This window comes from Silurus meridionalis, chromosome 20, assembly GCF_014805685.1.
Source record: "Silurus meridionalis isolate SWU-2019-XX chromosome 20, ASM1480568v1, whole genome shotgun sequence".
Lineage (NCBI taxonomy): Eukaryota > Metazoa > Chordata > Actinopteri > Siluriformes > Siluridae > Silurus > Silurus meridionalis.
Window position 1 is genome coordinate 3,312,799 of NC_060903.1, and position 15,158 is coordinate 3,327,956.

Here is a 15,158-nt window from a genome sequence, read left to right on the forward strand (position 1 = left end):
ATTTCTTGAAGGACTTTCTCTTGGTTAAGTGGTGAATTGAGTAATTACTGGCAATAAATGCTTGACCACAAGTCCTCAACTGGTACAGAAACATCTATGGAGATAATTATTAAATCTATGGAATCCATTAAGTTGTAGCACTACTTTTAGGTAAAACCTGTGGAATCCCTGATCCTTTAATTGGAGCCTTAAACAGTTTAAAGAAAGGATCCTATGTAAAAAGTTGGCCCACAGGTGAACCAGGATGGCTGAGTGGTTAAGGTGTTGGACTTAAGCTCCAATGGACAAATGTCCTCGTGGGTTCAATCCCCGCTCCTGGTAGTAGTTTTAGTTGAAATCTTGGGTAAGATTCTAATAGACAATTTCTCAACTCGATTCTGATGAGAAATGTTTAAAGGTCTGAAGAAAGACAGTTATGATTAAGTCTGCACTCCATGTAAACCAGCATGGCCGAGTGGTTAAGGCGTTGGACTTAAGATCCAATGGACTGAAGTCCTCGTGGGTTCGAACCGCGCTCCTGGTAGTAGCTTTAGTTGAACTCTCACTTTGTTAAAATGCACCAATTGGCAACTTTCATGAATTACACACACGTGTCAAGCAGCTGAAATTCATTCCTTGAAGGAGCTTCTCTTGCTAATGTAGTGCAACTGACCCTGACCAGGATTAAGTAATTAGTTGCAATAAATGCTTAACCACAAGTCCTCATTCTGTACAGAAATGTCTATGTAAGCCAGAATTGCCAAGTGGTTAAGGTGTTGGACTTGCAGTTAGATCAAGTAAAGAAATGTCCTTGTGGGTTTGAGCCCATACCTGGTAACAGCCATTGTTGGTTTCTGACATACTGGAGAACTTCCTGAAGTAATGAACTGACCTTGACCAGAATTCAGTCATTTACGGGCAAAATATACTTGAACAAACGGCACATTTAATTGTGGCCTGTTATTGTGGCCAGCCTAAGGCACACCTGTGCAATAATCATGCTGTCTAACCAACATCTTATTATGCCACGCCTGTGAGGTGGATGAATTATCTCTGCAAAGGAGAAGTGCTTACTAACACAGAGTTAGAAAGATTTGTGAACAATATTTGAGAGAAATAGACCTGTTGTGTATAGAGAAAAAGTCTTACATCTTTAAGATCAGCTCATGAAAAATGGGGCAAAAACAAAAGTGTTGCATTTATAATTTTGTTCAGTATAATTTTACTGACCCTGACTAGGATTCTTATCTGGATTCTGATGAGAAATGTTTAAAAGTCTGAAGAAAGACTCCTATGAGTAAGACTGAGCCACATGTAAACCAGGATGGCCGAGTGGTTAAGGCGTTGGACTTAAGATCCAATGGATGAATCCTTGTGGGTTCGAACCCCACTCCTGGTAGTAGTTTTAGTTAAACTCTCACTTGGTTACAATGCACCTATTGGCAACTTTCAGAAATTACACACAAATGTCAAGCAGCTGAAATCCATTCCTTGAAGGAGGTTCTCTTGGTTATGTAGTGCTGCTGACCCTGACCAGGATTCAGTAATTACTGGCAATAAATGCTTGACCACAAGTCCTCAGTTGGTACAGAAACTACTATGGAAATATTCAGTAAATATGTAGAATCCATTAAGGTGTAACGCTACTTTAAAATAAATCTGTGGAATCACGGTGGCCCTTTTGTTGTTTCTGATGATAAATGTTGAACATGAGTCCTCAGTTTAAAGAAAGAGTGCAATTAAAGGTGAGCCAAGATGGCCAAGTGGTTAAGGCGTTGCACTTAAGATCCCATGGATGAATGTCTAAGTAGGCTCAAACCCCACTCCTGGTAACAGTGTTAGTTGAATAAAATTGTACAAATTACCAGCAGGTTTTCAGAGAGCTTTATAAACTAGTGCTACAGACCATGACTCTGCAATTTCCGGCAATAAAATGCTGGAAGTTTTTTATTGGATTTAAGATCCAATAGATAAATATTCTCGTGGGCTCAAACCCCATTCCTGGTAACATACAGCTTTAGTTGAACTTCTGACTTAACTAGAAAACTTGCAATGGAAACATGAAGTAATTAGGCAGAAACATACAAGCTTACAGCTGTTAGTTGAAGAGGGCCTTTCAGAGAACTTCCTAGACCCTGACTTGAATTAATTTCTCATTCAAGCCATTAGAAGCCTAATGCTAGGATGGTTGAGTGGTGAAGGTGTTGTCCTAAAGATCCAATGGGCATTTGTGCTCGTGGGTTCGAACCCCATTCATGGTAATCCCATGGCTTTAGTTTACTTCAGTAAACTGAAATAGTGTTTATTACTTATCTTGTAGCAGCTAGAAACAGCCATTTCTGGTCCTCCAATCATAACTTCATTGTCTTACTTAACTGCTACTATGAAATTGAAAAAACAATACAGTTATATATTTTGAAAATGTAATAAAAATATTTCAATTAAATTTTTTGTGTCAAATTAGAGCTGAATAAATTGGATCCTATTACTCTCGTCAACAGTCTCTGTTCCTCCAATAATCAATGTGCAATAATCTATACTAATATTTTGTAATACTGTTGTAATACGTTTTTTTCCCTGTAGTACAAATGTCATACTTTTGACAGAAAATGGCTTTAAGGCTTAAATGTTGTTCTGATTGATGCAAAAAATGTGTCACACTTTTCCATTTAAATTCATAACACATCTGTGTGGTCTCTGCTTCTTTTTCACAACCAACCAAGGAAACACTCATTGGGACTTCTGTCCACTGCATATTAAAGGGTAATGCCAGATGTCCTTCGACCTCAGCTACACGTCTGTTGTGCTCAGGGCCTCGTTCACTGGCAGTACAGCCCTGCTAAAATCCCATCCCTTTGGTCTCAGCATGCTTCTGCTCAAAACTAAGCGCAACCAAAGAGGCTCCACATGGCTCAGGCCACTGCTGCCATCTGCTGTATAACAGAAAATTAGCTGTGTACTACTTTCAGATTCAGAATTTAGTATTCAAAGTGTCAAACCTTGGTAGTGGAACCGGTGTTAGTCATCATTCGTGTCTATTTTACTCTCAGAACCGTCTTCACAGTTTCAGTATGATATGAATAAACCCACTGTAGTAGCGGATTCCTTTAAATAGAGCCTTTATGAGGAAATCAAACATTTTCATGTTGAAAAAATGAGGTAATTACCCTTTAACTACAGACTGTTATGACTTGACGTTTACGAACTCAAATCCAAATTATAGCATTTTTCTTTTAATTCTGCTTGCCCTCAAATGCAAAAATATAGGAAATCCAGGTATGGTATCTTTTTAACAATATGTAAAAATCATCTGTATATACACTGTGTCTAACTTCTGTAAAGTTTTACATACATTGTACACATCCCATACATTTTTACATTAACATTTAAATTATTGTTTTCTTATATAAAAATGTTTATGTATGTTCATTTGAGATATATATATATATATATATACAGGGAGTGCAGAATTATTAGGCAAATGAGTATTTTGACCACATCATCCTCGTTATGCATGTTGTCTTACTCCAAGCTGTATAGGCTGGAAAGCCTACTACCAATTAAGCATATTAGGTGATGTGCATCTCTGTAATGAGAAGGGGTGTGGTCTAATGACATCAACACCCTATATCAGGTGTGCATAATTAGGCAACTTCCTTTCCTTTGGCAAAATGGGTCAAAAGAAGGACTTGACAGGCTCAGAAAAGTCAAAAATAGTGAGATATATTGCAGAGGGATGCAGCAGTCTTAAAATAGCCAAGCTTCTGAAGCGTGATCATCGAACAATCAAGCGTTTCATTCAAAATAGTCGACAGGGTCGCAAGAAGCGTGTGGAAAAACCAAGGCGCAAAATAACTGCCCGTGAACTGAGAAAAGTCAAGCGTGCAGCTGCCAAGATGCCACTTGCCACCAGTTTGGCCATATTTCAGAGCTGCAACATCACTGAGTGCCCAAAAGCACAAGGTGTGCAATACTCAGAGACATGGCCAAGGTAAGAAAGGCAGAAAGTCGACCACCACTGAACAAGACACACAAGCTGAAACGTCAAGACTGGGCCAAGAAATATCTCAAGACTGATTTTCTAAGGTTTTATGGACTGATGAAATGAGAGTGAGTCTTGATGGGCCAGATGGATGGGCCCGTGGCTGGATTGGTAAAGGGCAGAGAGCTCCAGTCCGACTCAGACGCCAGCAAGGTGGAGGTGGAGTACTGGTTTGGGCTGGTATCATCAAAGATGAGCTTGTGGGGCCTTTTCGGGTTGAGGATGGAGTCAAGCTGAACTCCCAGTCCTACTGCCAGTTTCTGGAAGACACCTTCTTCAAGCAGTGGTACAGGAAGAAGTCTGCATCCTTCAAGAAAAACATGATTTTCATGCAGGACAATGCTCCATCACACACGTCCAAGTACTCCACAGCGTGGCTGGCAAGAAAGGGTATAAAGAAGAAAATCTAATGATATGGCCTCCTTGTTCACCTGATCTGAACCCCATTGAGAACCTGTGGTCCATCATCAAATGTGCGATTTACAAGGAGGAAAACAGTACACCTCTCTGAACAGTGTCTGGGAGGCTGTGGTTGCTGCTGCACGCAATGTTGATGGTGAACAGATCAAAACACTGACAGAATCCATGGATGGCAGGCTTTTGAGTGTCCTTGCAAAGAAAGGTGGCTATATTGGTCACTGATTTGTTTTGTTTGGTTTTGAATGTCAGACATGTATATTTGTGAATGTTGAGATGTTATATTGGTTTCACTGGTAAAAATAAATAATTGAAATGGGTATGAATTTGTTTTTTGTTAAGTTGCCTAATAATTATGCACAGTAATAGTCACCTGCACACACCGATATCCCCCTAAAATAGCTAAAACTAAAAACTACTTCCAAAAATATTCAGCTTTGATATTAATGAGTTTTTTGTGTTCATTGAGAACATGGTTGTTGTTCAAATTAAATCCTCAAATAAAATTAATCCTCAAAAATACAACTTGCCTAATAATTCTGCACTCCCTGTATATATATATATATATATATATATATATATATAATGCAAAAATGTGCTGTAGCTGGTGAGCAAGTAACCAAAGAATATATATTAACATACTATAAATATATATACGCAGATATGCACACACACACACACACACACACACACACACGTATATATATATATATATATATATATATATATATATATATATATATATATATATATATATATATACGTGTGTGTGTGTGTGTGTGTGTGTACATTTATCCACTAATATAATACATGCTAAACATATATTTTCTATCATATCATATATTTTATGAACATATATATCGTTGTTTGTGGAAATTCAGGTACCACCATATAATCTAACATTTTTTACCCAAATTCCACATTATTATTCTGATATAATTGATATATATATATATAAATCATAAGATTTCAATTTTTAACATAGTATGATCAAATTGGGAGGTCATCATGCCGAAAAATAAGTGAGGTGAGGAGTAAAATATTACTCCTACATGCAATTGGAGTGTAGATAGACAAATAGACAGCAAGAAAGACAGCGAGACATACAGATAGACAGACAGATAGATAGATACAACCCCCGGTCCCCTAAGCCTTGTCCAACACCCCCTAAGACGATTCGTGAAATTATTGTCAAAATAAACAGGTACAAATGGTTGGAGACCCTGTTTTATTCATTATAACAACAACTCGTATTTGGAGTCATAGATGCAAGGTTTATAATAATGCCCTTTTTAGCTCACTGGTTAAAACATTTCTATCATTCAGTTGTGATTTCACTTCCCAGCATTGCCTGCTGTATCCGTCATTGCTGGGTTATTAAGCAAGGCCCCTAACCCTAAATGACTCAGTTGTATTATGTGATAACTGCTAAGTCGCTCTGGATATGGGCATCTGCCAAATGCTGTAAATGTAAATGTTGGAGAGTAACAAAGTGTTTTAATATCATTCCAGTACTTTAGTACATTTTCAACTATTTGTTCTTTATCAGAGTACTTTTAGAAATTTAGATTTCACAAAATGTGATAAAAATAAATAATAATAACGTGAAAAAAATTCCTTTCAGCTTTAAAGTGAACACAGGAACAGCTCGCGTGTCTGTAACTATAGAAAACTCTCTCCTTAAACAGGTCTGTGGAACTGCATCCCTTTTATACAGAGCTCGAGATCAGTGATCACTTTTCATATTTAAGTCCATTCCAAAGTTTTGTACTTTTACACAGTAAAAATGGAAAAGGAGAACTTTTACTTTTTTATATTTAAAAAAGGAATTTGTACTTTTACTCAAGTACAGGAAGAATCTACTTCATCCAACAGTGTAAATCACGTTCTGTAACATGTAACATTATTGGAAGGCGTCTCCAAAATCAAAGCTTTGCAACAGCCGGTAATTTTGTACCTTGGGGAAATCTTCAGGAGATTGCACTTGAACTGAAACCAATGTACTGTATATGTGTGTGTGTGTGGGTTTTTGTGTGGGTGTGGATGTGCGCGCATTTGCATGTGTGCATGCATTTTTCAACTTGTACTGTCTTTTAAAGATGACCCAGAACATTGAATGTAACTGTAACATTTTATGTATAATGCAAAATTGCAATTGTTACAAAAGTGGTATTTTCCTACACAGAGAATTTTTATATTTTATCTTTTACATTTAGCTGCTTTGGCGCATTTCTCTAATCATCCTTAACATTTGCAAACCAGTAAGTGCAATTTTTCAAAACAATTTGTACAAACAGTGCAATACATTGGATTTCTTGCAAAAAGCTGTACTTTTCTTAAAATCCTCAGTTCGTCTCTCAAAAGTAAGTATTTGTGTCAATAAACATCTCATTCCCATCAGAATGAAAAGTCCCTTTGTCGTGTTGTCAGTGTGACGGTGCGCAGTTTCAGTATTTATTGATATAAACTACAGTTTGGGTTTTTATTAAAGATGCATAAAATTAGATTTTTTTCTGTATGGTATATATGAATTTCAGCAGCACAAATTCATTTATTTGTTTGCATATTTGATTTATATTGATTGCACAAGACCGGACAGGATTCACACTTTTACTGTACTGTATTAGCGTTTGTTTGTTTCCTGGTTGTTCATCCATTTTCAGAAATTGTAATTCTGTGTTTGTCATCAAATAAAGGTTCACGAGATTCACCTTTGACCTGTAAAAAAAATGTTTAATAAAAATTAAAACTTGACAAATTCTGACAATGGGTTTAACAATTTTGCTTTCAATTAGTTGATGCTGAGATGTTTGGGGGGTTTGAGACTATTCAGGTGAAACCAGTATAATATATTTTGATCAACATGACAAACAACTAATACTGTAAGAAACAGCAACGACACTTGTGCACAATCAATTACCATTTTTCACAGTTGCTTTGGAGCATTTCTCAGATAAAAAATAAAATTCTCAAAACTACTTGTTCAACCTCCAGATCATTTCATTATTTGTTCTCAACATAAAAGCATTTCTTGTTACTTTGATCAAATTGCGAAAGCTTTAGTACATTAATTTAATTGATTGTGTATTAGAGTCTGCTGTTTCCTACATTATCACTTGTTTATGTTCATGTGGATCAAAATATATTATACTGCTTTCACCTGAATAGTTTTAACCCCCAAAACATCTCGGCATCAGTTCATTGCATACGTCGTTGAATGCAAAATAATAGATCTGTCATCTCTATTAAACTTTTCTTTGTAAATGTGTTGAATTGATGAATTGTATAGATGAATCTTGCATGTCAGTAATGAACGGCATCAGATCAACCAATCTCCAAAACAGGTCAAAGGTGAATCTTGTGAACCTTCAATTGGCGACAGACAGACAGAACACCGAATTACAATTTTTGAAAAAGGATGAACAACCAAGAAATGAACGAACCCTATTACGGTAAAAGTGTGAATCCTGTCCGGTCTTGTGCAATCAAAATAAATACATTTATGCTGCTGAAATTCATCGATGCCAAACAAAAGAAATTCAGCCTGGTGCATTTCCAATCGTTATCATACAAACCGTAGTTTATATTAAGAAATACTGAAACTGTGCAGCATCATACTGAAAACACAACTAAACATTTTGATGATTTAGTTTGTGAACAACAACAAAGGGACATTTCATTCTGAAAGGAATGAGATGTTCATTGACTCAAATATTTACTTTTAAGAAATAAACTAAGGACAGTTTTTGCAAAATCCAATGTGTTGTGTTGTTCGTACAACACATGATTTGACAAATGCTCCAAAACAACTGAGAAAAGCTGTAAATGAACGCACAAAATATTTGGAATTTGATCAAAGCAACAAAAATGACTTTTACGCCGAGCACAAATGATTGAATGATGTGTAGGTTGAACAAGTAGGTTTTGAGAATTTTATTTCTGATATAAAAAAAACGATCCAGGAACTGAGAAAAACTGTAATTATTTACAATGAAATATCTACATTATCATTATGTGTTATCTAATAATATTATAACAAAAACAATAAGAGGAACAACATAAACTGTAATGATACTTTGATTTTGCAAAAAGTTGACTTAACATTTAAAACTTAGAATTTTTTGTTTCCTGAAACTTTAACACATTCTGTATGTTACCGTAACACCCACGTCTTTCATTTGTGCAACTTGTATAGTTTCATTTTCACCGAAAGACAATAGGTGTAAATGCTATAGGTATAAGAAAACCCATTGTCTAGAATTTTCTATGTATGAACAATATTTATAGTAATAATAAACAGTGATATTAACAACAAAAAAAAGAATAAAACATCAATATAAAAAGGGTAAATCTAGCACAATGGAAAGTTCTATTTGTTTTATTTTTTTGTGTCTTTAAAAAAAAAAAAAGATATAGAAAAAAAAAAGAAAACGAACCACGAACTGAAATCTATTGCAGAAGTGCAGTTATGACCCAAAAAATAGCTTATTTGTTTTATAATTGAAAAATGTTAATGCAAAACACACAAAAAAAAGGAAAGATTTAATATAGTAAAAAAAAACTAATGGAAAATTGAAGATTTTTATAATGTAATAATAATCTGGAATATTGTATAATGACATTTAAAGGTAAAAAAAAAACAACAAAAAAAAAGGAGTCACAAAAAAGCAGAAATGTACCAGTTTTGTGTCTGATGTCAGTGTCACCTCTCAAATCGATTTGAGCTCTGTTACATTTTGTGGAATTGCAATGCTGGCTCGTTGGTGATTGTTGAAGTAACTGGGGTCTGAGGATCTGTCGGACGGCTCGGTGCTCCGGTGTTGAGGCTTGCAGCACAGGAGCGTGGACAGGATTTTCCTGGACCTCGCCCTGATCAGGAACAAGAGTGGATTGACACAGCAGTGAAAATAGGCGAGGATGCGGCAGGCGATGAAAATCTGATCGAGTCTGCAGTTCGCTATTGGCTTTTGTGGCTTCACGATTAAGACGACATGATACGGACCCCAACACACGACGAACGCCAGGATTATGAGAAACACGACCAGGACGGTTTTATATCTCCGGCGGCCTGAGCTGGACATGATCGTGTGCAAGATCTTTCCGTAGCACAAACTAATGATCACGAGTGGAAGGACGAAAAGCATGGCAAACTGAGTGTAGTAACCCACGTGGTCATCGTCAGAAGACAAGGACCTGCAAAGGCGCACAGAGTGCTCTGTTTCAACGGTGGAGTTCAGGACCTCCTTCATACTGGCTCCGAAGCTGATGAGCGCCGACCCTACGAAAGCCGCCTTCGCGCAATACAGCCGTCTTCTCCAGGTGAACCACTGGCTGCGCACGACAATGAAGAAAAAGCAGTCGACCGTCATGGCCGTCAGTAACATCAGGCTTCCGTACAAGCCGACGAAATAGGCCCCGGTTAGGACCTTACACATGAAATCGCCAAAGATCCATTCGATCAGGTGATCCACAGCCCAGAAAGGAAGCGTCATGGTGAACAACAAGTCGAAAACCGCTAAGTAGAGCAGAAACAGCATAGTGACCCTTTTGAGATCTTCATAGCGTGCCAGGGCGTAGACGAGCAAGCCATTCCCGAGGAAGCTGAAGCAACAGATGGCGATGAAACATATTCCTGAGATGTGATCGTATTTCTCTAAATGACACTGCACAATTAACCCATCATAGATGTACTCATACGAGTCATTCATCTCGCTGCTCTGGTTCACGTTATCCATTGCTGCAGGGTCCACGATTGTTGTGTAGTCCTCCTAAAACATTCCTATTACAGTATATCCAAAAAATCGATGTCCGACATGAAGTATGAAAGTTCCAAATGGCTTAAAATAAAACAGATGACAGGGTTTAGTCCGCGAGATCTTCCTCTTTTCTTTTTTTTTTTTGCTCTCCGCCAGCGAGTTTGCCTATTCGTCTACTCAGAAAGAAACAAGTTGTGAAACTCACACTTTTAAACAGCATGAAAAGGACTTACACGTTACAGACCACGATGCCTTGGGCAAGTGTGAAAGGGATAGATAATAGATGTCTTCAGCGTAAAAAGGCGTTTCCAGTATACAAAAGCATGACACAGTCTTACAACGACCAATCAAATTGTACAGCATCAACAATAATGTCGCAATAATGAACAATCGGACATTAAATAAATAAAAACTCCAATATTGCCATATGCTCTTCTCTCAGCCTGCACAGGCTTGCAAAGCCACAGGCCACAAACCATCTGATGCTGAAATGTACAGAGACCGGAATACACGGTATTTTAAAATCAGCTGTGGTGCAGACAGAGATCTGAGCAGGATGATAAAACAGGATACAACCCTGAAGTTGATTAGTACTTTTTTTTTTATCTCAAAAGAGGAAATGTGCTGTAAACAAAAACACAGCAGGAAAGACTGAATGTGCACTCAAACCTTTAACTATACCAATAAAATCAATTCAACAGTCAAGAACAGGAATATATATATGGTTCTTGCAAACCTAAATGGAATCGAAAGTTAATTGATGACATAGCTAACACCTTCATTTCTCCAACAAGTTTGAAGTTACTGCTATGAAAAAGGTTTTGCACCCGGTTTGTGCAAAACATGCTTGAGCATTATGTGTAACATGCTAAAAAGATAAAATTGCATTAAAAATGCCCCCCAAAAAAGAAAAACAGCAATATATATATATATATATATATATATATATATATATATATATATATATATATATATATATATATATACACACACACACACACACACACACACACACACACACACACACACACACACAATATTTCCAAAAGTATCACCTCGTAAGTACGGTATGTTATTTTGGAGTGTGTTTATGGATGTTTCTGTTCATCAGCCACAAGGGTGGTAGTAAAGGCAGGTACTGATGAAGGTGAGGAGACCTGGGGTGCAGTATATGTATGTATATATATATATATATATATATATATATATATATATATATATATATATATATATATATATATATATATACATTTAAAGATAGATCTATATGATTTTATTTTAAGAATGTGCGTGTGGTAGTTTGTACAAATGTAACTAAATTCATGAAGTGAAAGTGCTGTTGTAATGCATCTAAAATATTTGCTTTGAAAGTTATCAAACAACTGGGAAACTAGATCGAGTTTCTGTTATACACAGATCTCGCTCAGTAACTTCTTTATTTTATTTCTCTTTTAAAATTGACAATTTTAACTACATGGACAAAAGTATTAGGGGCACCAGACTTTTTCAGCAATGTGTGGTTCTGGCACAATTCTAAAGGATGTCTCCGGATGCAGTAGCATTAAATTCGAAGGACTCTCACACAAATCTCCACGAGCACACTCTGAAATCTAGTGGAACATCTTTCCAGAAGAGTGGAGGTTATTATAACAGCAAATGGAGAAGAAATGTGGAATGAGGGGGTTTCAAAACACATATATGAATCTAATGGTCAGGTGTCCACAAACTTTAACCCTTATTTGTAGCGTACTTGCATTCTGTCCCAAAATATTAAAATAAACTGACACTGGAGAGTCCTTACAACGCATAAAAGTGTAAATTAAACTCTTTATCTTAGCTTGTACATCATGTACACTATAGCTAGCTAACCCAGGTGCATGTCAGTGTGATTAGCATTTTCAAAAGCAGTTCTACTTCTACAGATACACAACAAAATATTTCATTAACAGCTTGAACACATTAAAACTTTATAGATACTAGATTACAGATATAGATTAGCTTCTTTTTTTTAAGTGATAATGTGAAAATATCTTGGCTAGCCAGACAGCAAGTTAGCTATTTATTGTTTTTCCTAAGGCTAATTTAGCTTGCTAACAAGCAAAACAAAGCTACTATTGATGCATTTTTTTCACAAATTTTACTAAATTCATTTTTCACTTGGTGTTTAATTTTCCTTGTTAGCAGGTACTGCGTGCAATTTTAACTTCATGTGTGCCTTTTTTAAACCAGAGTTTCACTTTAACATCCAGCCTGAAATGAGTCAGTGTTTCCTGTTCAGGAAATCACATTGTACTGCTACTCAGTCAATCATTTCACAGCTGAGACATGCTGCATAGTGTTATTTATAACAAGATTATAACTCTATATAAATATATTCTATATATTTCTATAGAAATAGTTGCCAATTTTTATCTATTTCCTTATTTATTTATGAATTTATTTACATTCATATATGCATTTGTTCATTTATACGATATGACTAAACCAAATATTCTGTATATAGTCTTTCTCTTTCTCTCTTTCTCCTTCTCTCTCCTTTTCTTTTTCTCTCTCTGGTGCCTTAAAGAAGACAGTGCTTTCTCATTGATGATGAACTACACATTGTCTTAAAAACATCATGCTGTTTATTCACTGTATTAATTTAATAGTTTTTTTTGTTGTTTTTTCTTCATTTGCAATAAAGTGGTTTTAAACATCTAAATTCTCTCTCTCTCTCTTTCTCTCTCTTAATCTTTCTCACCCTCTTGCTCTCTCTCTCTCTCTCTCTCTCTCTCTCTCTCTCTCACTCTCTTTCTTTTGTTGTTGCTCTTTCTCACTCTCTCTCTCTTTTTCTCTTTCTTTCTCTACAAACTGTCATGGGTGAAAAAGAAAGTGCACCCACCTTCATTTCTATACTTTATAGCAGGGATCACCAACATGGTGCCCGCAGGCACCAGGTAGCCCGCAAGGACCACATGAGTAGCCCTCGGGCCTTTTCTAAATATAGCTGTTTCCTCCTTTGTTAAATCATTGTTGATACTTATTATGAGCAATCATTAACACGATCGGTGTCTTCACATAGATGAATATCATTAATTATTAATTAATGAATTAATTAGTAATTAAACTGAAAACTGTGGATAAAACTGGTAGCCCTTCACATTAATTAGTACCCAAGAAGTAGCTCTCAGTTTCAAAAAGGTTGGTGACCCCTGCTCTATATCCTTCAGGGCCTAAATAACTTTCTGCAGGAATTTGTTATTGTTTTAAAGAATATTTGACCCACTCTTCTTTACCACATTGCTACAGTTCAATGGTATCTAAAGGTGTTCTTTTGTGCAAAGCTCATTTAATATACTACTGCAGCACCTCAATGGGAATAAGGTTTGTACTTTTTTTCCGATTTTAGCAAAATAGATGTTGGTCTGCTGGTGTGCTTGCACAATAATGGTAAATGGCTTCATTTTTGTCCCCAGAATATTCTACAAGACTAAGATTTCATTGTTATCTAAATGACTGCCAGCTTTGCCAGGTCTTGTTGCTGCCAAAAAAAGCTTCAATCTTCAACTATTTGCCCTCAACTATCACCCTCCCACCACTAGGCTTCACAGTTGTATAAGGTGTTTGTGGTGATGAGTAGCATTAGGTTTTTCCAAACACCATGATAACCAAACTTCTTCACATTGGTTTCATCAGACCAAAAGTTAAAAAAACACTCAATTCTTTCAGAACTGTTGTGGATTGTTCATGTTGCCTTTTTTCTAGCTGCCCTTCCATGAAAATCTTATGGAGAACTACGATTCTTCTTTAGATTTCTGAACATGGAAGATGGGCAGCTATCATGAAGGCTCTAATAATTCCTCACTGTAGAACAATACATTTTAAATTGTTTGGAGACGGCCTTATAACCCCTCCTAGAATAATGAGCAGCAGTAATTGTTTTCCTTGGCTCATGCTTGACATCCTTTCTATTTGGCATGATGGAGACACATACCTGAATGTTTCCTGCACCAAACTGACATATCTTGTAGATTTCATTGCTAACACCTGCTGTTTTTCTGCTAAATACTCTCTTAATGACTGTCCTTAATTTTTTTTCCCATCTTGTTTTTTAATTATTATTATTATTATTGGCTTATATTTTGAAGAAAATAAATGACTAGATATTAAAATGTGGATTATTTTTGTTGTCACCCGAGGTTATATGGAGGTTTATAAAAGTTGGAGAGGAAAATATAATTAGCATTCATTTATAATAAATAAAAACAAAACCAGTGGTGGGTGGTCAGACACTATCAGAAGCACTGACCTACATTTACAACCTAAATTCTAATATTTGTTCCATGAAATTTTATTAATTTATTCCCAACAGTTTATTCTCTTCATTTCGTAGCGTTTCTCTCGGCTGCACTGCTTCCAGTACGTGTAGGTGGATGTTAGATTATTTGTCCAATCAATTTTCAGCCTCTATGTGCTGACATGTCAATCTAATCTGCCCAGGGCCTTCAAAGTCTGTACTGCTGGCTCTTTGACCATTGAGAATATTATCGATGAGTTTGTTTCTTTAACCAATCAGATTTCATATTCGCCTCACAGGGCAGCTAGCTGACCCTGAATAGCGTCAGCATTTTTCCATCCAATCAGAGGAGAGAGAAATTGATTTGGTCACGGACATACATAAAAATACATTTTTAAGAAAAGCTAGACATCATAAGAAGGTCGGCCAAACACAAGCTAGTTGTCTCAGCACAGGAAAGGGTTTGTTCACCAATTCCAGACCAGTGAATACGAGCGGTACCACTGGATTACAGCCTCTGATGAGCGCTGCAAATTACGAGTCTGCATCTCTGTAAGTAGGTTGTATTTTATTTACATTTTAATGTTTTTCTCATTTTATTAGACAAATATTGATTCTGAACTGCTCCAGATGATGTAGTTGTCACAGTTGCGGTTGTAGTGTAGATGTTTAAAGTTGTCTTAACTGG

The 15,158-nt window shown here is 36.4% G+C and overlaps 1 protein-coding gene and 3 non-coding genes across 4 annotated transcripts; 3 read left to right on the forward strand and 1 right to left on the reverse strand.

The window, feature by feature from the left end:
• Positions 1-238: 238 nt before the first annotated feature.
• trnal-uaa lies at positions 239-321 on the forward strand. Its single transcript has one exon. It is a non-coding gene; the product is annotated as a tRNA-Leu (tRNA).
• A 119-nt stretch (positions 322-440) lies between these two features.
• trnal-uaa lies at positions 441-523 on the forward strand. Its single transcript has one exon. It is a non-coding gene; the product is annotated as a tRNA-Leu (tRNA).
• Positions 524-1,297: 774 nt separating this feature from the next.
• Positions 1,298-1,378, forward strand: trnal-uaa. Its single transcript has one exon. It is a non-coding gene; the product is annotated as a tRNA-Leu (tRNA).
• Positions 1,379-7,123: 5,745 nt separating this feature from the next.
• On the reverse strand, positions 7,124-10,490 carry xcr1b.2 (chemokine (C motif) receptor 1b, duplicate 2). The gene is made up of 2 exons (XM_046876765.1): positions 9,118-10,490; positions 7,124-7,156 (listed from the first exon to the last, which is right to left on the reverse strand). Exon 1 carries the CDS (start codon positions 10,171-10,173, stop codon positions 9,148-9,150), a length of 1,026 nt encoding a protein of 341 aa, XP_046732721.1. The 5' UTR covers positions 10,174-10,490; the 3' UTR covers positions 7,124-7,156; positions 9,118-9,147.
• Between the last annotated feature and the right edge of the window lie 4,668 nt (positions 10,491-15,158).